The 22,897-nt window shown below is 42.0% G+C and overlaps 1 protein-coding gene across 1 annotated transcript in view; it reads left to right on the forward strand.

Moving 5' to 3' along the window:
• The window catches only part of cpa6 (carboxypeptidase A6), a 56,323-nt gene that overhangs the window by 16,241 nt on the left and 17,185 nt on the right, over nucleotides 1–22,897 (forward strand). The window contains exons 2-6 of the mRNA XM_072243402.1: nucleotides 3,501–3,612; nucleotides 12,364–12,465; nucleotides 12,541–12,645; nucleotides 15,522–15,632; nucleotides 15,981–16,071. Coding sequence (XP_072099503.1) covers nucleotides 3,501–3,612; nucleotides 12,364–12,465; nucleotides 12,541–12,645; nucleotides 15,522–15,632; nucleotides 15,981–16,071 — 521 coding nt within the window. The remainder of the gene's footprint in view (nucleotides 1–3,500; nucleotides 3,613–12,363; nucleotides 12,466–12,540; nucleotides 12,646–15,521; nucleotides 15,633–15,980; nucleotides 16,072–22,897) is intronic.

The raw sequence follows: 22,897 nt of genomic DNA on the forward strand, positions 1-22,897 counted from the left end.
AAATAAATTCCAAAATTAAATATACTTGAAATGTTTTCTTTTAATTTATAAGTTGAATGGTTCTTATTATATTTGCTTTGCTCATAATGTGTCACAAAATGGCTGCCTCAGAGAAACTGCAGTTTCCTGAAACTCACTGAAGTCTAGGGATGAATGTTTTGGTTTTACTTGGTCATATCCAGCACCTGAATAGAATTTGCTACAAATAAATAATTGCCCCTAGTATTCTTTAATCTCCCCTACTGCACACGGGCCGGCTGGTGGCACAGTGACATCAGCGCCGGACTCCGGAGCGAGGTTCCCGAGTTCGAATCCAGTCGAACTGATCCCGGGCACGCTTTCCATCCGTGCCGGGTTGAGTGCCGAGCCCGCAACTCAGCCTCGTAAAAAAAAAACTGCACTGTGAGAAGGACATGGGGGACCACTCACCGAATCTTTCCTCCAAGACAACCACTTGAAAAAGTGGTTACCGAGGCCCTGGCAGAGTATGGCACACACACACAGGGAATTGAGCTGTAATACTCCTTTCATCATTAACAGGCAGCATCCTGGTAAACCCTCTCCAAAGCCTCAACATCCTTCCTATAATGGGCCAAACACAGCTGAATGAAATACTCCAAATGTGGCCTAACTAGTATTTTATAATGCTGCAATATAACTTCCTGACTTTTGAACTCAATGTCTCGACTAATATAAGCATGCCATATGCCTCCTTAACCATCCTATCAACCTGTGTAGCCACCTTCAGGGAGCTATGAACTTTGACCCCACGATCCCTCCGCTCATCAACACTGTTAAGGGTCTTGCCCTTAACCATTGTCACTTTAGATACTGTCAGTTTACATTTGACCTACAATGGTGCAACACTTCACATTTGGCCAGGTTAAACTCCACGTGCCATTTCTCCACACATATCTGAAATTGATCTATATCCCGCTGTGTTCTTTGCCAGTCATCTACACTATCCACAACACCACCAATCTTCATATCATCTGCAAACTTTATAACCCATCCATCTACATTTTCATCCAGGTCATTTATATACATCTCATACAGAGGTCCCAGTGTAGATCCCTGTAGCACAGCACTAATCACAGACCTTCAGGTTGAATAAGTCTCCCCTGCATTCTGTGGGTAAGCCGGTTCCGAATCCAAACATCAAATTCACCATTCTACGCATCTTAATCTTCTGGATGAGCTTCCCACAAAGGAACTTTGTCAGTTGCCTTAGTAAAAACCACGTAGACTGCATCCACAGCTCTACCTTCATCAATCACCTTCAACAAAAAACTTAATTAAGTTTGTAAGACATGGCTTGCCCTGCACAGAGCCATGCTGGCTCTCACTAATTAGGTCATGGTTTTCCAAATACAATTCTCAAAAAGTAACTTGTCAAAACAGCAACAAATAGATTTATTTTGTAAAGAACTATAATTTTATCAAAAAAATTAATAATTGTAAATGGTTACAACATAATAATAGTGTTTTACTGCATCATTTTTTTCTCAAAAGAAATCTGTGGAAGACGCTAGCAGTGTGCCAGATGTTGTAGTGTGTGAAGGAAGAGAAGTGGATGCAGTTACCATTACAAGGGAGAAGGTGCTCAAAGACCTAAAAGTACATAAGTCACCTGGACCAGATGAACTGCACCCTAGGGTTCTGAAAGAGGTAGCATTAGAGTTTGTGGCAGCAGTAGAAATGATCTTTCAAAAATTATTGGACTCTGGCATGGTGCCAGAGGACTGGAAAATTGCAAATGTCACTCCACTCTTTAAGAAAGGAGGAAGGCACCAGAAAGGAAATTATAGACCAGTTAGTATGACTTCAGTGGTTAGAGTCAATTGTTAAGGATGAGGTGATGGAGTGACATCACAAATGATGACACAGGACAAAATAGGGCAAAGTCAGCATGGTTTCCTTCAGGGAAAATCCTGTCCATTCAAAACCGAGATGCGCAGAAATTTCTTTCACACCCTTTTCCAGAGGGTGGTAAAGTTGTGGAATTTGTTGCTGTGTGCAGTTGTGGAGGCCAGGTTGTTGGGTGTGCTTAAGGCATCAAACGTTACAGTGGGGAGAAGGCCAGGAAAAGGGGTTGAGGAGGGAAAAAAAAGTATCAGCCATGATAGAGTGGCAGGGCAGACTCAATTGGCCAAATGGCATAATTTTGCTGCTACGTCTTATGATCCTGTATCAAAATGACTGATGAATCTAGCCACCTTTGAAGACCTGCACAAGTGAATTTACATTACTCTACATATCTGGCATCTTTTCTGTCAAACAAGCTGTTAGTAACATTGTTGGTGTTTCAGTTTTTAAAATATGCGGGTGATTGAAGGACTTAAGCATGTTGTTCCAAATTCATATCAACACCACCCATTTCCCACATTTGTGGGTCACCAAAGATTTGAGACTGCTGAGAATAAGCTTCGTAATGTAGAGGTGAAAATAACAATGGTGTTGCTATAGTGATGCGAGTGTAACCCTCAGGTTCGGCTAGCGGCGTAAATCTAGGGGAAGGCAGCCTCTGGCCCGGCTAAACTTGAGAAATCTCGTTTGGGTGGATGCTGCGTGATGTGTTCCCCTGTTACAAATCAGTACCACGAAATAACAAACAATACACAATATGAAATTAAACGATTGAGATTTATAATTCTTAATTTGACTATAGGGTTAGTAAAGAAACAAAAAAGGAAAAAGGGCCCATTTTCATGAAACAGTGTAATGCGCACGTTAGAGATCACTGTTTTCCCGTCTGCTCATTCTCTATCAGTTTTCCTCCAGGCGTCACCAGCTCTCGACCCCGTTCCAAGTCTACTTCGTCCTGCAGTCTACGACTTCCCCATTCTGGTATCTTCTCTCTCCATCTTCCACCGAACAAAAGACCGCAAAGCCTTCTCTCAGGCACACAAGAAAGAAAAACGCCTCCCCTTATTGGCCAGCGCACATTCCAAAGCCCCCGTTATCTCTAGTCATAACCCAGACGCTGCGCTACAGAGAAACCACTACATTAGCAGTGAAATCTTTCCCAGGGTGTTACGCTCTCCCCCCACCAAATTTAGTCATGTCCTCATGACTTTAAGATAATTTGCCAACCCTTCCTGCAAAGCAAAGTCCTACCCAGGTGTAAGAGGCAGTGACATAGTTCCCCAAAGCAGTAGAGGCCACACTCTGTTCCCCCGGTGCTACATAGGCCAGCCTATCCGGTGGTCTCCTGATTCTGTGAGACCTCTGTATCCCCTCATCTACCTCTTCGTGTTCCGACACAACTGGGGATACTTCTGGTCTACCGGGCGAGACTTCCCCCGGCCTGTCTATTGTGCCCTCCTGCAACTCAGACCCCTCCGTCCCTTGGCTGAGCCCCACTTCATCCCTTGCAGGGTCCCGCTGCAACCCAGGCTCTCAGCAGATAGCCCCCCCCCCCCCACCGATTTCACCTGACTCTGGGAGAAGGGTTGGGAGTCTCTTCAAATGCAAGAACTTACCTTCTTCTTTAATATTAGGATCCTTGTTTCTGATCTTCAAGAACTAATGGAGAAGCAGAGTGGCTTTGGTGCTCGATATCGTCGGTCCAATTCTCTCTACAACTATGAAGTCTATCACACCTTAGAAGAGGTATGTAACTAAAGACACTATTTTCAAATGTGGTCCTGTGTAAAACACATAAGGCACATAACCCTCGTTCATACTGGGAATGTCTGTTGTGAGCTGCAGTGTGAGAAGTCAGCTGAAATCGGGATTTTTTTTTGTTTAAGTACCAAAAGAAAAGATATTAGTGATGGGGGAGGTGTGGGGAAACAGATCAGGCTCGTTTCAAGAGCATTCAGTTTGTGCTAATTATCTTAAAAAGTGCATATGTAAAGATTGTGTCTACCATGAAACAAAGGTAAGTTTTTTCAGTCTGCCATCTTTACTCAATTCATCAAACCACATCCCCCACCCCCATGCCACATACTCTGTCGTCATACGATAGATTTTCAATGTGCTGAAATGACTGTACTATTAGACAGTTGAAGGAGCACTCTTCAATAATTTTCAGTCAAGTCTAGCTCAGCTCAGGACAGCTAGGACCTACCTGACCTCAGGAAAGGCAGAATCCTGCTCCCTCTTTTTTTTCCCTTCAGAATCTGGTACTAAATAATGGAAGTAAGATATCCTCTTCCCCCTTCCCCCCCCCCCACCGCTGCTAGATTGTTAGGTGCTAGGTGTCTCCCTGGAAAAGTTAGATGCATTGCTAGTATCTGTGCTGGTGCTGTCTGGGGGCAGCCACATTGCTGCTCTTCCTGTTGTGCAGCGACTCACTGGGCAGTAAGTGGGCTTATTAGTTTAGAGCTTGCTGTGGAGAAACCTGGAAAGGAAAGGAAAGCTGATGTTACGTGGTCGAACAGCAGTATTCACCCACAGTAATGTATACCAGTTCTAAGCATGCTTCAAAGATAGTGACAAAAGGCAATCATTCTGCAGCTGTTAACTTCAGATACACTTGAAGAGATCACTTTTCAACGTGAGCTCATGCCAGCACTACTGACAGGATTAGCTGGCACTCCTGTATATGCTTACAACAGATAAAAAATTTCTGTGAAGACAGAACTGATCTTTGACTGTCAAAATTCGCTCTGTGTAGGAAACAAGCTCTTCAAATCCTGCAGAACATGTCATATTTATTTTAATGATATTGGTATTTAAGTGTACACTTTTGCAGTGGTAGTGTCTATCTTGAGTGTGTTTATGTTGGACATATTCAAAGGTACATTTAATGTCAGAGAAATGTATACAATATACATCCTGAAATGCTTTTTCTTCACAACCATCCACGAAAACAGAGGAGTGCCCCAAAGAATGAACAACAGTTAAATGTTAGAACCCCAAAGTGCCCCCCCAGCTCCCCTCCCTCCCGCACGTAAGTGGCAGCAAACGACAATCCCCCCTCCCCCACCAGCAAAAGAAAAAGCATTGGCACCAAGCACTCAAGCGTGAACAAGGCAACAGCAAAGACACAGGTGACTTTTTCACCCGGTATTCGACATACCACAGGCTCTCTCCCTAATGTGAGACCCAGGAATGAGGTATGTGTGCTAGATTGTGAATGAAATTTGAATAAGCTTTTGACTTTTGGGATATCTTATTGTCCCGATGCACCTCAAAGGTATGTTTGCATCTGGTGGTTGTACTAATTTAATATATTGCTGGTGTCAAAAGGCACAATTCTTAGATACTGAGAACGAGCCTTATCAGTTCTAATGCTCTGCCTGTAGGGTAAGATACTTATATCAAAGCATGAGGTTGAAGTAAGTGCACTGAAAGATCTTTGAATAATTAGATTCTCCTGTTGCGAGGGCACACCAACACCAACACCCACTGGGTCCAGCACTCTCCAGAACTGTCACCCTGCACTTTTAATATGGTCACCTTCAGTTTGCAATTCCAGATCCCTGTTCCAAGTAAATTTTGTTCATGGTGGGGAAACAACCACGTAAAGTGATTAAATAGATATGATGTGCATCAGTTTTTTTTTAAATGAGCAGGGTCGGTTGGGACTTTACGTACTAGTTTTAAAAAGCGAGCGGGGGCTCTCAGAACTTGATTGCTGAGTGGAAGATTGTTTGGGTTAATAGTAGCTCGGGTTATTTAGCGGGGGCCATTAAAAAGGAGCAAGGTTTAAGTGGAGCAGCCATTGTTGGAGTGGGCCAGTGTTAGAATGGATAGGTGCCGGTGAGAACAGACACAGGCTAGAACTGAAGTTTGAGAAGTTAGAATGGTAGTTCAGGCAGTGGAATTCTCTTCCTGTGAGATGTGTCACTTCAGGGTACCTAACAGTCTTCCTGAAGTGCACCCAACTTCAGCTCCTGAATGACAAGATCAAGGAACTGGAGCTGGATGCACACAGGGCCATCTGAGAGGCTGAAAATTTCATAGATGAATGATTTACTGAATTGACCAGACTTCAGATAGTAGATGGGTGGCCACCAGGAGCTGTAGGCAGAGTAAGCAGTCAGTACAGGTTTTCCTTGTGGCAAATCCCCTCACCCACAAGTATACTGCTTTGAATGTGGCTGGGGGGTGGGGGGAATGGCTTATCAGGGCACAGCAGCATCAGTCAAGTCAGTGGCACTGTGGCCAGCTCTGAGGCTCAGGAGGGAAAGGTAAATTCAGACAGAGCGATGGTGATAGGAGACTCGGTAGATGGGGGGACGGGCAGCAGATTCTGTGGCAACAAAAAAGATTAGATTATGAGGACACGTAGTCCTCTTTTATTGTCATTTAGTAATGCATGCATTAAGAAATGATACAATATTCCTCCGGTGTGATATCACAAAAACACAGGACAGACCAAGACTGAAAAACTAACAAAACCACATAATTATAACATATAGTTACAACAGTGCAACAATACCATAACTTGATGAAGAACAGGCCATGGCACAGTAAAAAAAAGTTCAAAGTTTCTCAAAAGTCCCACATCGCACGCAGACGGGAGAAGGAAGAAAGCTCTCCCTGCCATGCCTGACCACAGTTCAACTCTGAGTCGTCCGAAAACTTTGAGCTCTGATCAGCCCCCCGACACCGAGTACTGAGCGCCATCTCTATCCGAACGTTTCGACCTCAGCCTCGGTCGCCAGCAGCAGGCAAAGCCGGGGATTTTGGGGCCTACCCTTCGGAGATTCTCGATCGCACAGTAACAACAGTGGCGAACCAGGCATTTCAGAAATTTCTCCAGGTGTTCCTCTGTTTCTCACGTCTGTCTTCATCAAATCAGAATTGTCCACGGACCCTACTTAACAGAAACGATATCATTTCACTGGAGAGCTGTGCGTGCTGCGTCACGCTGCCATCTTCTCCTCCTGCTGACAAAAGAAGCCAGGATAGTGTGTTGACTCACAGTTGCTAAGGTCCAAAATGTCTCAGATTGGCTGCAGAAGATTCTTAAGAGTGAGGTGAGCAACCCAAGGTCATGACTCACATTGGCACCAATGACAAAGATCAAAAGGAGGAAGAGCTTGGAGAGGGGCTGAAGAACAGGACCTCTAAGGTAGTAATCTCTGGATTACTGCCAGTACCACATGCTAGTCAGGCCAGGAATAGGGTGATAGTACTGATGAATAAATGGCTTATGGAGTGGTGTAGGGGGCTGGGTTTCAGATTTCTGAATCATTGCAATTTCTTCTAAAGAAGGTATGACTGGTACAAAAAGAACAGGTGACACTGGAACCTGAGTGAGACCAATATCCTTGTGGACAGGCTTTGCTAGAGTTGTTGGGAGAGCTTAAACAAGTTTGTAAGGGGGATGGGAACCGGAGCGATGGGGATGAGGATGGGGCAGTTGGCATACAAGTAGATGCTGTGTGCAGTGACTGTGAGGAAGGACAGCCAGATGATAGTGCAAAATTGCAATCAGTGGGATGAGTTGAAGTGTAACAAGGAGGCAAAATTGAAAAGGGTGATGAATACGGGACTGAAGGTGTTACATTTGAATACACGCAGTATACAGAATAAGGGAGATGATCTCGTAGCACAGTTAGAGATTGGCAGGTATGACAATGTGGTTATCACTGAGACATGGCTGAAAGAAGATCATAGTTCAGAGCTTAACATCCAAGGATACAAGTTGTATAGAAAGTTCAGGAAGAGGGGGTGGGGTGGCTCTATTGGTAAAAAACACGAAATCAAATCTTTAGAAAGAGGTGACATAGGATCAGAAGATGCAGAAGCCTTGTGGGTTGCATTAAGAAACTGCAAAGGTAAAAGGACATTGATGACAGTTATATACAGGCCTCCCAACAGTGGCTGGGAGGTGGACCACAGATTACAACAGGAAATGAAAAAAGATAAGTCAAAAGGGCATGGTAGTCATGGGAGATTTTAATATGCAGGCTGATTGGAAAAATCAAGCTGGTACTTGAACTCAAGAGAGTGAGTTTGTTGAAGGCCAAAGAGATGGCTTTTTAGAGCAGTTTGTCATTGAGCCTACTAGGTGATCAGCTATACTGAATGGAGTGCTATGTAATGAACCAGAAGTGATTAGGAAGATTAAGGTAAAAGAATCCTTAGGAACCAGTGATCACACTATGATTGAGTTCAACTTGAAATTTGATAGGGAAATAGTAAAGTCTTTCAGTGGAGTAAGGGGAATTACAGTGGTATGAGAGAGAGTTGGCCAAAGTAAATTGGAAGGAGCTGCTGGCAGGGATGTCAACAGAGCAGCAATGGCGTGCGTTTCTGGGAAAAATGAGGAAGGTGCAGGGCATGTGTATTCCAAAAATGAAGAAATGGTAAAATAGTACAACCGTGGCTGCCAAGGGAAGTCAAAGTTATTGTAAAAGCAAATGAAAGTGCATACAACAAAGCAAAAATTAGTGGGAAGATAGATTGGGAAGTTTTTAAAAATCTACAGAGGGCAACTAAAAAAAGACATTAGAAGGGAAAAGATGAAAGATGAAAGCAAGCTAACAAATAATATCAAAGTGGATAGTAAAAGTTTTTTTATGTTAAAAATAAAAGGAATGTGAGTGGATATGGGATCATTAGAAAATGAGGCAAGAGAAATAATAACGGGGACAAGGAGATAGCTGATGAACTAAATGAATATTTTGCATCAGTCTTTACTGTGGAAGACACTAGCTGTATATCTGATGTTGTAGTGTGTGATGGAAGAGAAGTGGGTGCAGTTACTGTTCACATGAGAGAAGTTGCTCAAAAAGCTGAAAGACCTAAAGTTACATAAGTCACCTGGACCAGAGGAACTGCACCCTAGGGTTCTGAAAGTGGTAGTGTTAGAGATTGTGGTGGAATTAGAAATGATCTTTCAAAAATCATTGGACTCTGGCATGGTGCCGGAGAAATAGAAAATTGCAACTGTCACTCCACTCTTTAAGAAAGGAGGAAGGTAGCAGAAAGGAAATTATACACCAGTTAGCCTGACCTCAGTGGTTGGGAAGATGCTTGAGTCAATTGTTAAGGATGAGGTGATGGAGTACTTGGTGACACAGGACAAGATAGTACAAAGTCAGCATGGTTTCCTTCAGGGAAAATCCTGCCTGACGAACCTGTTGGAACTCTTTGAGATTACAAGTAGGGTAGATAAAGGGGATGCAGTAGATGTTGTATATTTGGACTTTCAGAAGGCCTTTGACAAGGTGCCAGACATGAGGCTGCTTACCAAGTTACGAGCTCATGGTACTACAGGAAAGTTACTAACATGGGTAGAGCATTGGCTGATTGGAAGGAGGCAGCAAGTGGGAATAAAAGGCTCCTTTTTTAGTTGGCTGCCAGTGACTAGTGGTATTCTGCAGGGGTCTGTGTCGGGACCACTTCTTTATATGCTGTATATAAATGATTTAGATGATAGAATAGATGGCTTTGATGCCAAGTTTGCAGATGATATGAAGATTGGTGGAAGGGCAGGTAGTGTTGAGGAAACAGGTAGGAGGCAGAAGGACTTAAACAAATTTTGAGAATGGGCAAGAAAGTGGCAAATGAAATACGATGTTGGAAAATGCATGGCCATGCACTTTGGTAGTAGAAATAAATGTGCGGACTATTTTCTAAACGGGGGAAAATATCAAAAAAGTCTGAGATGCAATGGGACTTGGGAGTCCTTGTGCAGAACAGCCTAAAGGTTAACTTGCAGGTCAAATCGAAGGTGACAAAGACAATTGCCATGTTAGCATTCATTTCAAGAGGTTTTGAATACAAGAACAAGGATGTGATGCTCAGGCTTTATAAGGCACTGGTGATGCCTCACCTTGAGTATTGTGAACAGTTTTGGGCCCCTCATCTTAGAAAAGATGTGCTGGCATTGGAGAGGGTCCAGAGGAGGTTCGCAAGGATGATTCCAGGAATGAAAGGGTTATCATACGAGAAATGTTTGATGGCTCTGGGTCTGTACTTGCTGTAATTCAGGAGGGTGAGGGGAGATCTCATTGAAACCTTTCGAATGTTGAAAGGCCTAGACAGCGTAGATGTGGAAAGGATATTTCCCATGGTGGGAGTGTCTAGGACAAGAGGGCACAACGTCAGGATAGAGGTGCGCTATTTCAAAACAGAGATGCTTAGAAATTTCTTTAGCCGAAGGGTGGTGAACTTGTGTAATTTGTTGCCACATGCAGATGTGGAGGCCAGGTCGTTGGGTGTATTTAAGGCAGAGATTGATAGGTTCTTGACTGGACATGGCATCAAAGGTTATAGGGAGTAGGTCAGGAACTGGGGTTGAGGAGGAGAAAAAAAAAAGGATCAGCCATGATTGAATGGCGGAGGAGACTCGATAGGCCAGATGGCCTAATCCTGCTTCTATGTCTTATGGTCTTTGATCGCCCTGATGGGTATTATATACAGGCCCCTGAACAGTGGCCAGGATTGGGATGTATAATTTCAATGGGAAATAGAAAAAGCATGTAAAAAGGGCAATGTTGTAATCATCATGGGGGGATTTCAACATTCAGGTAGATTGGGAAAATCAGGTCGCTGCTGGATCCCGAGGGAATTTGAAAACTGCCTATGAGATGGCTTTTTAGAGCAGCTTCTGGCTGAGCCCCCAGGGGGAAGAGGAATTCTGGATTGGATGTAGTGTAATGAACCATATTTGATTAGGGAACTTAAGGTAAATAAACCCTTGGGAAGCAGTGATCATAATATGATAGAATTCAGTCTGCAGTTTGAGAGTAAGAAGACAAAGTCAGATATACCAGCATTCCAGTGGAGTCAAGTGAATTACAGAGGTGTGAGAGAGAAACTGGCCAAAGTTGATTGGAAGGGGACACTAGCAGGGATGACAGCAGAACAGCAATAGTTGGAGTTTCTGGGGCAACTCAGAAGGTACAGGGGAGATACATTCCAAAGATAAAGAAGCATTCTAAAGGGAGGATGGAGCAACCATGGTTGACAGGGGAAGTCAAAGACAGCATAAAACCAAAGGAAAGAGCATATAATATAGCTAAAGTTAGTGGGAAGTTTGAGGATGGGAGGGTTTTTAAAACCATCAGAAAGCAGCTAAACAAAAAACCATTAGAACAGAAAAGATTAAATATAAAGTTAAGCTAGCTAATAATATTGAAGAGGATTCCTAATGGTTTTTTCCAGACACTATATATAAAGAGCAAAAGGGAGGCGAGAGTGGATATTTGACCTCTGGAAAAAGATGCTGCAGAGTTAACGGTCTGGAATGGTTCCAGAGGACAGGAAAATTGCAAATTTTACACCATTCTTTCAGAAGAATGGGAGGCAGAAGAAAGGAAATTATAGGCTAGTTAGTCTGACTTCAGCCTTTGGGAAGATGTTAGAGTCTTTTATTAAGGATGAAGTTTCAGGGTACGGCGCATGATAAGGTAGGCCAAAGTGAGCATGGTTGCCTTCAGGAATCTATTGGAATTCTTTGGGGAAATAACAGCGGAATAGACAGAGGAGAGTCAGTGGATGTTGTTTACTTGGATTTTCAGGAGGCCTTTGACAAGGTGCTACACATGAGGCTGCTTAACTAGATAAGAGCCTGTAGTGTTACAGGAAAGATTCTAGCAGATTGGCTGACTGGCAGGAGGCAAAGAGTCAGAATAAAGGAGGCCTACTCTGGTTGGCTGCCTGTAACAAATGATGTTCCGCCGGGGTTGGTGTTGAACTACTTCTTTTCATATTATATGGCAATGATTTGGATGACAGAATTGATGGCTTTGTGGCCAGGTTTGCAGACGATACAAAGATAGGGTGGGGGGGGGCAGGTGGTGTTGAAGAAGCAGAGAGTCAGCAGAAGGATGTGGTCAGATTGGGAGAATGGACAAAGAAGTGACAGATGGAACATAGTGTCGGGAAGGGTGAGGTCAGGCACTTTGGTAGAAGAAATAAAGGTGCAATCTATTTTCTGAATGCGGAGAAAATACAAAAATCAGAGATCTTGGGAGTTCTTGAGCAGGATTCCTTAAAGATTAACTTGTAGATTCAGTGGTAGGAAGGCAAATGCAATTTTAGCATTCATTTCAAGAGGACTAGAATATATTGTAAGAGTAAGAATGTGATTCTGACAAAAAATGTGACACTGGCAAAAATGTAGTGTAGGTATTGAAGTTAAGTAAACAATGGGTTAAATTCACATCCCACAGTTTTAAAATTCTAATGCATATCTGAAAATCTTTTACTGCAGTACTATGTGTTTTTAGTTGTGATGTTAAGCCTGTATGATGCAGTGCTTGGCATGCACCACGCATGTGCAGAGAATAGGACAAAAAATAATTACTTTCTACCAAACAATTCTTTGCATCAAGATGGCCATATAAATGAATGTAAATTGTCAAATATCTGAAAATATTGATTCGTCTTTTGAAATGTTGGCTGTTTATCTTTCTGCAATGTACTTTTGTAAATGACTTGATACATTTTCAGATACAGAATTGGATGCTTCAGATGTATCAAACATATTCTCAGCTCCTTTATCTTTTCTCCATTGGGAAATCATATGAAGGAAGACCTCTCTATGTTCTTCAGGTAATTTACATGGGTTACCAAAGCTATACAATACTGGAAAGATTTTGAGTATTGAATGTATGCTTTCGATTTCAGTTAGGCAAGAAATCACATCCTTGCAAGAAAGCAGTGTGGATAGATTGTGGCATTCATGCCAGAGAGTGGATTGGTCCAGCCTTTTGTCAATGGTTCGTAAACGAAGTGAGTAATCAAGCTTAAATGGCTAAAATTATCTACATTTTCTCATTGGCAGTACAGTATTTATATTTGATTTGGAATATTGGGTGATGAAATGGAAACTTTGTGCAACCTACAGTTATAATGATATCAAATAAACAAAGGTTTCCAACTAAATCAAAATTATAGTTCAAATTGAACTAATTTCAGCTTTTCAGTTCTCCCACCACACTTTCTCATTTTCCTGTTCTTTTACCCTATCATTTTTTTTCAAGTTTTATTAGGTGTTTTTAAACGTGATCGCTCAATTGGATTTGATTAATAGTTTATAATATATTCCATTTTCTTTAAGTTGAAGCCTTTTCTCGTTTCCTTCAGTCTACATTATAAGTAATCATAAATTTTGCATCAATGTATCAGAAAAAATAAATAACTGCTCATTTTTTTGATAATTTTATTCATTCTATTTGCTTTTTGCTTAAAATTCTGTCTCATTGACTGATTCGTTTATGTTTTGCTCAAGCATTTTCCGTGGCAAGTTACATGCTGAGTAATTAACTGGACTCCACAGTCTTTCTTAATTTGTCTGACCTGATTTTAAAAGCATTTTATCTTTTCATTTCTTTGCACCCTTTGAAATGGTCCTTTGTGTGTTGTTCTGCTTGTCACACTACAGAAATTATTTGATTAAGCTGCAGAACATGCAGAAAAGATTTTCACAGGAATGTTCCCTGGATTGGAAGGGTTAAATTAAGATTGGATAGATTCAGACTGTTTTTCCTGGAGCAAAGAAAGTTGAGAGATGACAAGTAGAATTAGCATAGATAGGCATCTTGTGCCTGTTGGGCTGAAGGGTCTATTTCATGCTATATACTGTAACTGAATCTATGCTCCAGAACTAGGAAACTATATCAAAAACGTTCTGTGACCTTTCTAGTTTTCCTGTGCTCATCTGATTTTTCAGACAAACTGGGGATTTAATTCATAATACCTTTCCAACAAACTCCCATTGATTCTGTATTGTGGTTACAATTAGGTTTGCTGTACTGCAGTCCCACAAGTGTCCTCTTGTTTACATTTTATCTCATTTCCATCCTAACCACTTCTACATCCTGACTACCAGAACCTGACTTGCCCTGTCTTTGCTGTAGAATTACAGCTCCAACTTTTCCTGAAGTTCTTTCTTTGATGAACCTTAAATATTCACGTCCCAAGCCATGTTGTTTTACAGCCATGTTTCTATAAAAGCATTGAGAACTATTCATTTTTATTTGTATACTTAGTTCGTTTATACTGGTTTGAAGGCTGCAGATTCACTAGCTTTATCTTTTACTATTGCTATAACCTGTGCCATATCTGTTGATGTACTTGTAGAATTGGTTCAAAGGTTCATTTTATTGTCAAAGTATGCATGTACAATACAACTCTGATATTTGTCTTCTCCAGATAGCCACGTAATACAGAAAAGCCATGGGAATTGTTTAAAGAAAAGATATTCACTCCTCACTGACACTGTGGCATCAAACAGAAAAGGAAACAAATCTCGCAAACCCCAAAAGACCCCAGCCCCTCCCTCAGACAAAAAATTAACAGTTCGCCCAGGTGGAAAATGGCAGCTAGAATATCAAAAACCCCAACCCTCTCTTGAAAAGGAAAGTGATGATAACATCAAATCCCCAACCCCCTCCCTCATCAAAAACCAGCAACAATGATATCAAACCCCCAACACCTTCTCTCACAGAAAAGATCAGCGGCAGTAGCATCAGAACCCCTTTCTCACACAAAAACTTACAGATTGCCCACACGGAAAAACAACAAGAATATCAGGCTCCAAATCCCAATCTCTTCCCTCTCACAAAAAGTAACATACCACCCACCCGCCAATCAGCAACAAGAAAGCAAACACCAAAAACCAAAGGAGACTACTATAATATACAGTCCAATAATCACATAAATCTCAAGATATCACAAGCATTCTCCCGTCAGCATTTGAGGAGAATAGCCGCACAGTCTCAATCGTTTCATGCAGAGTAACCGCCACACCGGGTCCAAACGGTGCCAATTTGGCTACCGACCGCCGTCGAGCCCATGGCCTCCTTTGAGAGCTACTGCTAGCCTCCTTCGCATTCACCTCAATGCTTCAATCTTCCCTGACGCTTTGAAATGGTTCGTAACCCTTTGGTCTTCCCCGCAAGGCAGCTCACGTTCTTGGTCCTTTTCAGGACCCCATCTCAGCAGTTCGGTCCTCTGCGGATACAGCAGAGTGCAAGGTCATTCCATCAAATTCCAAACTGCACATCACAGGCTCCAACAGTTTCCGTAACACGATAAAGACAAAAAAGAACAAGCTGAAGATGTGGAAAAGGAGAAATAATTGAAGAGACTGGCTATCTGAAAGACATCAGCCAAGGAATCTTTGTTCACTGGTGCTATCTTGACTGGAAATGTACTCACTATTCATTGGTATCACACTCCATTTATCATTTTCAATATAGGGGAATTTTTTCCAGCTTTGACTCCACTTTTGATTTAACCACAGCTTCCTAATTTTGGCCCATTGCCCCTTGATATAATTTCTATAACTGATGTGTCATCTAAAATGTTCAATAATTAAATGTGGAACTTGACAATATGCTCATGGTTCACAGGAGGATTTATTTTTGGAGCGCTGAAAATATCAGCTGTGTTTACAGATTATCAGGCTTCCAAATGACTCAGTGGTCCCAGCACAATGTAAGTCAGCTGGAATGTTCTTAGTTTCAAAATGTTAATTATATGTAATTGAGTGTCAATTAAGTCTTTATATCATCATAAAAGTGCTACCCCTCCACATACTGTACTGTAAGTTTCAATTATAATATAGATTGGAAAAAAGCTCTTCATCTTTTCTTCTTTGCAAGGCTGTAAAGACATACCACAGTGATCCTGTAATGCGAAAACTTCTGAAACAACTGTATTTCTACATCATGCCTGTTTTTAATGTAGATGGATACCTTTATAGCTGGACAACGGTAGGTCAATCATTTGTGTTTTTTTCTTAATGTAGTCATCTACAGATCAATTCAAAGTAGTCTTTTTTATGCCCTCTTAATCAAAGCAGTTTGTTAAATGCTTTCCATAACTTAATGAATTAATTAATACAATAGAAGGGAGAATACAATTATTTTTCTATGTTTATCTTTTAAAGAAGAATCATCTATACTTGTACCTAGAAAAAAATTCAGGGATTTGCACTTTCAAATGGCCCTTTGATTCATGAGGCAAAGCAATTAGAATGACTACATTAAGAAAAAATGAATTTAAAAGGTAGAACTAATCTGCGCAGTTTTAAACATGTACAGTTTTTGCATCTTATTTAGGATCGATTCTGGAGAAAAACACGTTCTAACAGTACTTACTTCAATTGCCATGGTGTTGATGCCAATCGTAATTGGAAGATCAAGTGGTGTAGTAAGTTTCGACATGAAATATTCATTTCTCTTGATAATAGAAGCAGTAAAATAAGAATTCCAGTAATCTCCTCGCTGCTCTAATTTAATGGTAATTCAGAGCAGGATTAAATCATTGATCCAACTTCCCTGCTTGTTCCATTACTCATTTGTTGCCAAGGTGCACTGAATAACCATGTCTGTCCTTTGCTGAAAAGAAATTGTTGAATCTCATTGATGTTGTTTGTTCCACCATACTAATGGCAGTGCAATCATTCAAGTCAAGGTCAGCGGAGGCACGGCAATGAAGGAGTAAGTGCAGCGATTGGCTGAGAAGGAGCGGTTGATTTAAAAGCTGGTCGTGAGCAGCCAGAGACATGGCTTCAAGTGGACAGGGCCTGGGAAATGAATATTCAAGAATATACGTCCTATCAAAAGGACAGACTGATGGGCAGAGGGGGTGGGGTGGCTCTGTTGGTGAGGAATGATATTCAGCCTTATCTACAGGCCCCCAAACAGTAGTCTGGATGTAGGATGTAAGTTGAATCAAGAGTTAAAATTGACATGTCGCAAAGGTAATGCTACAGTTGTTATGGGGGATTTCAACATGCAGGTAGACTGGAAGAATCAGGTTGGTACTGGACCCCAAGAAAGGGAGTTTGTGGAGTCCCTCTGAGATGGATTCTTAGAACAGCTTGTACTGGAGCCAACCAGAGAGAAGGCAATTCTAAATTTAGTGCTGTGCAGTGAACCGGATTTGATCAGGGACCTTGAGGTAAAGGAGCCATTAGGAGGTAGTGACCATAATATGACAAGTTTTAATCTACAAATTGAGAGTGAGAAGGGAAAATCGGAAATATCAGTATTACAGTTGAACAAAGGGAACTATGGAGCTATGAGGGAGGAGCTGGCCAAAGTTCAATGGAACAATACCCTAGCAGGGATGACAGTGGAACAACAATGGTGGGTATTTCTGGGAATAATACAGAAGGTACAGGATCAGTTCATTCCAAAGAGAAAGAAAGATCCTAAGGGGAGTAAGGGGAGGCCATGGCTGACAAGGGAAGTAAAGGACAGTATAAAAATAAAAGAGAAGTATAACATAGCAAAGCCGGAGGATTGGGAAACTTTTGAAGAGCAACAGAAGATAACTAAAAAGGCAGTACACAGATGTACGAAGGTAAACTAACCGAGAATATAAAGGAGGATAGTAAAAGCTTCTTTAGGTATGTGAAGAGGAAAAAAATAGTTAAGACCAAAATTGGGCCCTTGAAGACAGAAACAGGTGAATTTATTATGGGGAACAAGGAAATGGCAGATGAGTTGAACAGGTACTTTGGATCTGTCTTCACTAAGGAAGACACAAACAATCTCCCAGACATAATAGTGGCCAAAAGACCTAGGGTAATGGATGAACTGAAGGAAATTTATATTAGGCAGGAAATGGTGTTGGATAGATTGTTGGGACTAAAGGCTGATAAGTCTCCGAGACCTGATGGTCTGCATCCCAGGGAACTTAAGGAGGTGGCTTTAGAAATCGTGGATGCATTGGTAATCATTTTCCAATGTTCTATAGATTCAGGATCAGTTCCTGTGGATTGGCAGGTGGCTAATGTTGTCCCACTTTTCAAGAAAGGAGGGAGAGAGAAAACAGGGAATTATAGACCGGTTAGCCTGACATCAGTGGTGGGAAAGATGCTGGAGTCAATTATAAAAGATGAAATTATGGCACATTTGGATAGCAGTAACAGGATTGGTCCGAGTCAGCATGGATTTACGAAGGGGAAATTGTGCTTGACTAAGCTTCTGGAATTTTTTGAGGATGTGACTATGAAAATGGACAAGGGAGAGCCAGTGGATGTAGTGTACCTGGACTTTCAGAAAGCCTTTGATAAAGTCCCACATAGGAGATTAGTGGGCAAAATTAGGGCATATGGTTTTGGAGACAGAGTACTGACATGGATTGAAAATTGGCTGGCTGACAGGAAACAAAGAGTAGTGATTAACAGGTCCCTTTCAGAATGGTAGGCGGTGACCAATGGGGTACCGCAGGGTTCAGTGCTGGGACCGCAGCTGTTTACAACATACATTAATGATTTAGATGAAGGAATTAAAAGTAACATTAGCAAATTTGCAGATGACAGGAAGCTGGGTGGCAGTGTGAAGTGTGAGGAGGATGTTATGAGAATGCAGGGTGACTTGAACAGGCTGGGTGGGTGGGCGGATGCATGGCAGATGCAGTTTAATGTGGATAAATGTGAGGTTATCCACTTTGGTGGTAAGAACAGGAAGGCAGATTATTATCTAAATGGAGTCAAGTTAGGAAAAGGGGAAGTACAACGAGATCTTGGTGTTCTTGTACATCAGTTGCTGAAAGCAAGCATGCAGGCACAGCAGACAATGAAGAAAGCTGATGGCTTGCTGGCCTACATAACAAGGGGAATTGAGTATAGGAGCAAAGAGGTCCTTCTGCAGCTGTACAGGGCCCTGGTGAGACCACAGCTGGAGTATTGTGTGCAGTTTTGGTCTCCAAATTTGAGGAAGGATATTTTTGCTATTGAGGGAGTGCAGCGTAGGTTCACAAGGTTAATTCCCGGGATGGCCGTGGAGGGTCAGACACCGTCAGCCAATAGGCTGGTCCTGGACTTATTCCATCTGGAATAGTTTGCATATAGTTGTTTGATTGTTTGTGGTCTTTGTATTGCTATATTTATGCTCTATTCTTGGTTGGTGTGGCTGTAACGAAACCCAGTTTCCCTGGGGATCGATGAAGTATATCTATCTATCTATCTATGGCAGGACTGTCATATGTTGAAAGATTGGAGCGACTGAGCTTGTATACACTGGAATTTAGAAGGATGAGAGGGGATCCGATTGAAACATATAAGATTTTTAAGGGATTGGACATGCTGGGGCAGGAAGCATGTTCCCGCTGATGGGTGAGTCCAGAACCAGAGGCCACAGTTCAGGAATAAGGGGTAGGCCATTTAGAATGGAGTTGAGGAAAAACTTTTTCACCCAGAGAGTGGTGGATATGTGGAGTGCTCTGCCCCAGAAGGCAGTGGAGGCCAAGTCTCTGGATGCTTTCAAGAAAGAGATGGATAGAGCTCCTAAAGATAGCAGAATCAAAGGTTATGGGGATAAGGCAGGAACTGGATACTGATTGTGGATGATCAGCCATGATCACAGTGAATGGCGGTGCTGGCTTGAAGGGCTGAATGGCCTACTCCTGCACCTATTGTCTGTTGTCTATAATGTTCTCCCAAAGGGTTATCTATTGGGGGATCCTCAGGTTGCTGTGGAGGCCAATCTGGGATCCACATATTCTGCTGCAGCGGACACAAGTCAGTAGTGGCTACGATTAGTGGTTGGGTCTTTTGGTTGTTGCGTTTCTCCTTTTGCAACTGCCTGTTATTCTCTGCAGCACAGCGGAGATAGCACAGCTCCCTCTTGAACAGATTTCCTCCAGGTTTATCTGTTGAGTGCAATGTCTTCAGATATCATGTTGACTACCTTCAGGCTGACTTTGATGAGATCTTTGAAGTGTTTCCTTTGCCCACAAGTTGCTCACTGACCTTCCTTCAACTGGGAGTAAAGGATCTGTTTGGAGGGACCTGTATTAGGCATGCGGATGACATGACCTATCCATCATGCATAATTTCTGTGCAAGTGAGTTTTTTTTTTCCGTACTTTTGGATGGTGATTTGTGAATTCTGGAAGGATGAATTTCTGTAACCTGAACAAAGGAACTCAACTGTAAGTCAAGTTATTCCTGAATTGAGAATGGCAAGAATCTTTACTGAGAATTCATATTCTTAATTTTTTTTCAAAAGCTTGTGCTTTTGTACTTATTTTCAAAAGAGGAAAGGGAACATGGATCACGTTCTAGCTCTGTAGATTAGTCACCAACATTAACACAGAGCCTTTGGAGGAGAGTTTGATTTTCAGAAGACCTGGAAGGGGTTTCCTGAAGATATTGCCAATTTTAATTGAACAGCAGCAGATGTTTATCATTTTTGTCTTGATTTCACGATCATAACTAAGCCAGCTGAGGCTTTTGATTCCAACCTACTGCCTGGGAGCATCATGAAGGGGAAGGGTATCAGAGTCAGGCTGTAGAGGTTGATGGTTGATGGAGTGTGGGAGAAAGCAGACAGTGATTAGGCAGGATGGGAAACAATAAACTGGAGTGACCATTTGGGGATATTAGAGGCAAAGGGAACTGAATCCTCAGAGAAAAAGATTTGTGGGGATGAGAGGATTGGCTCTCGAGGGAGAGACTTGTATCATAGCCTGCAGGAATTCTTAGGGGAACTGGGGAAGATTAGAGCTTAGAGAATTGTGGGTATTGCTGAAGGGATAATTGGGTTATTTTTTTGGAAAGAGTTTTGGCAATCAGGTGCCAGGAATGTGATGGCTACGAGAAAGATAGATGGCTAGGAAGTGGGAATAGGTGATAATGGTTTTAAGGATGCCTTACTGGAGTCCATATAGACAATATCCACCATTTTACCTTTGTCAACTTTCCTAGTAACCTCTTCAAAAAATTCTATAAGATTTGTCAAACATGACCTTCCACGTACAAATCCATGTTGACTTCCTAATCAGACCCTGTCTATCCAAATAATAACATATACCATCTCTAAGAATACTTTCCATCAATTTACCCACCACTGACGTCAAACTCACAGGCCAATAATTGCTAGGTTTACTTTTAGAACCCTTTTTAAACAACGGAACAACATGAGCAATACGCCAATCCTCCAGCACCATACCCGTTTCTAATGACATTTGAAATATTTCTGTCAGAGCCCCTGTTATTTCCACACTAACTTCCCTGAAGGTCCTAGGGAATATCCTGTCAGGATCCAGAGACTTATCCACTTTTATATTCCTTAAAAGCACCTGTACTTCCTCTTCTTTAATCATCATACTTTCCATAACTACCCTTCTTGTTTCCCTTACCTTACACAATTCAACATCTTTCTCCTTCGTGAATACCGAAGAAAAGAAATTGTTCAAAATCTCCCCCATCTCTTTTGGCTCCGCACATAGCTGTCCACTCTGATTCTCTAAGGGACCAATTTTATCCCTCACTATACTTTTGCTATTAATATAACTGTAGAAACACTTTGGATTTATTTTCAAGCAACACACATCAAAGTTGCTGGTGAACGCAGCAGGCCAGGCAGCATCTGTAGGAAGAGGTGCAGTCGACCAGGCAGCATCTGTAGGAAGAGGTGCAGTCGACGTTTCAGGCCGAGACCCTTTGTCAGGACTGACGAAGGGTCTCGGCCTGAAACGTCGACTGCACCTCTTCCTACAGATGTTGCCTGGCCTGCTGCGTTCACCAGCAACTTTGATGTGTGTTGCTTGAATTTCCAGCATCTGCAGAATTCCTGTTATTTGGATTTATTTTCACCTTACTTGCCAAAGCAGCCTCATATCTTCTTTTAGCTTTTCTAATTTCTTAAGATTCTTTTTACATTCTTTATATTCCTCGAGCACCTCATTTACTCCAAGCTGCCAATATTTATTGTAGATCGTTTTCTTTTTCCGAACCAAGTTTCCAATATGCCTTGAAAACCATGGCTCTCTCAAACTTTCAATCTTTCCTTTCAACCTAACAGGAACATAAAGATCCTGTACCCTCAAAATTTCACCTTTAAATGACCTCCATTTCTCTGTTACATCCTTCCCATAAAACAAATTGTCCCAATCCACTCCTTCTAATTCCTTTCGCATCTCCTCAAAGTTAGCCTTTCTCCAATCAAAAATCTCAACCCTGGGTCCAGACCTATCCTTCTCCATAATTATGTTGAAACTAATGGCATTGTGATCACTGGACCCAAAGTGCTCCCCAACACAAACCTTCGTCATCTGACCTATCTCATTCCCTAACAGGAGATCCAACACTGCCCCTTCTCTAATTGGTACCTCTATGTATTACTGCAAAAAACTATCTTCCGCACATTTTGCAAACTCCAAACCATCCAGCCCTTTTACAGAATGGGCTTCCCAGTCTATATGTGGAAAATTAAAATCTCCCACAATCACAACCTTGTGCTTACTACAAATATCTGCTATCTCCTTACAAATTTGCTCCTCCAATTCTCGCTCCCCATTAAGTGGTCTATAATATACCCCTACAAGCATTACTACATCTTTCCCATTCCTCAATTCCACCCAAATAGCCTCCCTAGACAAGTTCTTTAATCTATCCTGCCAAAGCACCGCTGTTATATTTTCTCTGACAAGCAATGCAACAATTCCCCCTCTTGTCCTCCGATTCTATCACACCTGAAGCAACGAAATCCAGGAATATTTAGTTGCCAATCACACCCCTCCTGCAACCATGTTTCATTAATAGCTACAACATCATATTTCCAGGTATCAATCCATGCTCTAAGCTCATCCACCTTTCTTACAATGCTCCTTGCATTAAAATAGATGCATTTAAGAAACTCTCCACCTCTTATTCTCTGTTTATCCCTAATGTTGCAAACAACTTTGTTATCTTTTTCTTCCTTCTCCCCTACATCTTCGGTCTGAGTGCTCCTGTTCTCTGTCCCCTGCCTATCCTCCCTCACAGACTGCCTACTAACTTTCTCTATTTGTGAAATAACCTCCTCTCTCCTAGTCTCTTCAATTGATTCCCACCCACCAACCATTCTAGTTTAAAGTCACCTCAGTAGCCTTTGCAAATCTCCCCACCAGGATATTGGTCCCCCTAGGATTCAAGTGCAACCCGTCCTTTTTGTACAGGTCACACCTGCGCCAAAAGAGGTCCCAATGATCCAGAAACTTGAATCCCTGCCCCCTGCTCCAATCCCTCAGCCACACATTTA

The sequence above is a fragment of the Mobula birostris genome, chromosome 1, assembly GCF_030028105.1.
Source record: "Mobula birostris isolate sMobBir1 chromosome 1, sMobBir1.hap1, whole genome shotgun sequence".
In the NCBI taxonomy this organism is placed as follows: Eukaryota; Metazoa; Chordata; class Chondrichthyes; order Myliobatiformes; family Myliobatidae; genus Mobula; species Mobula birostris.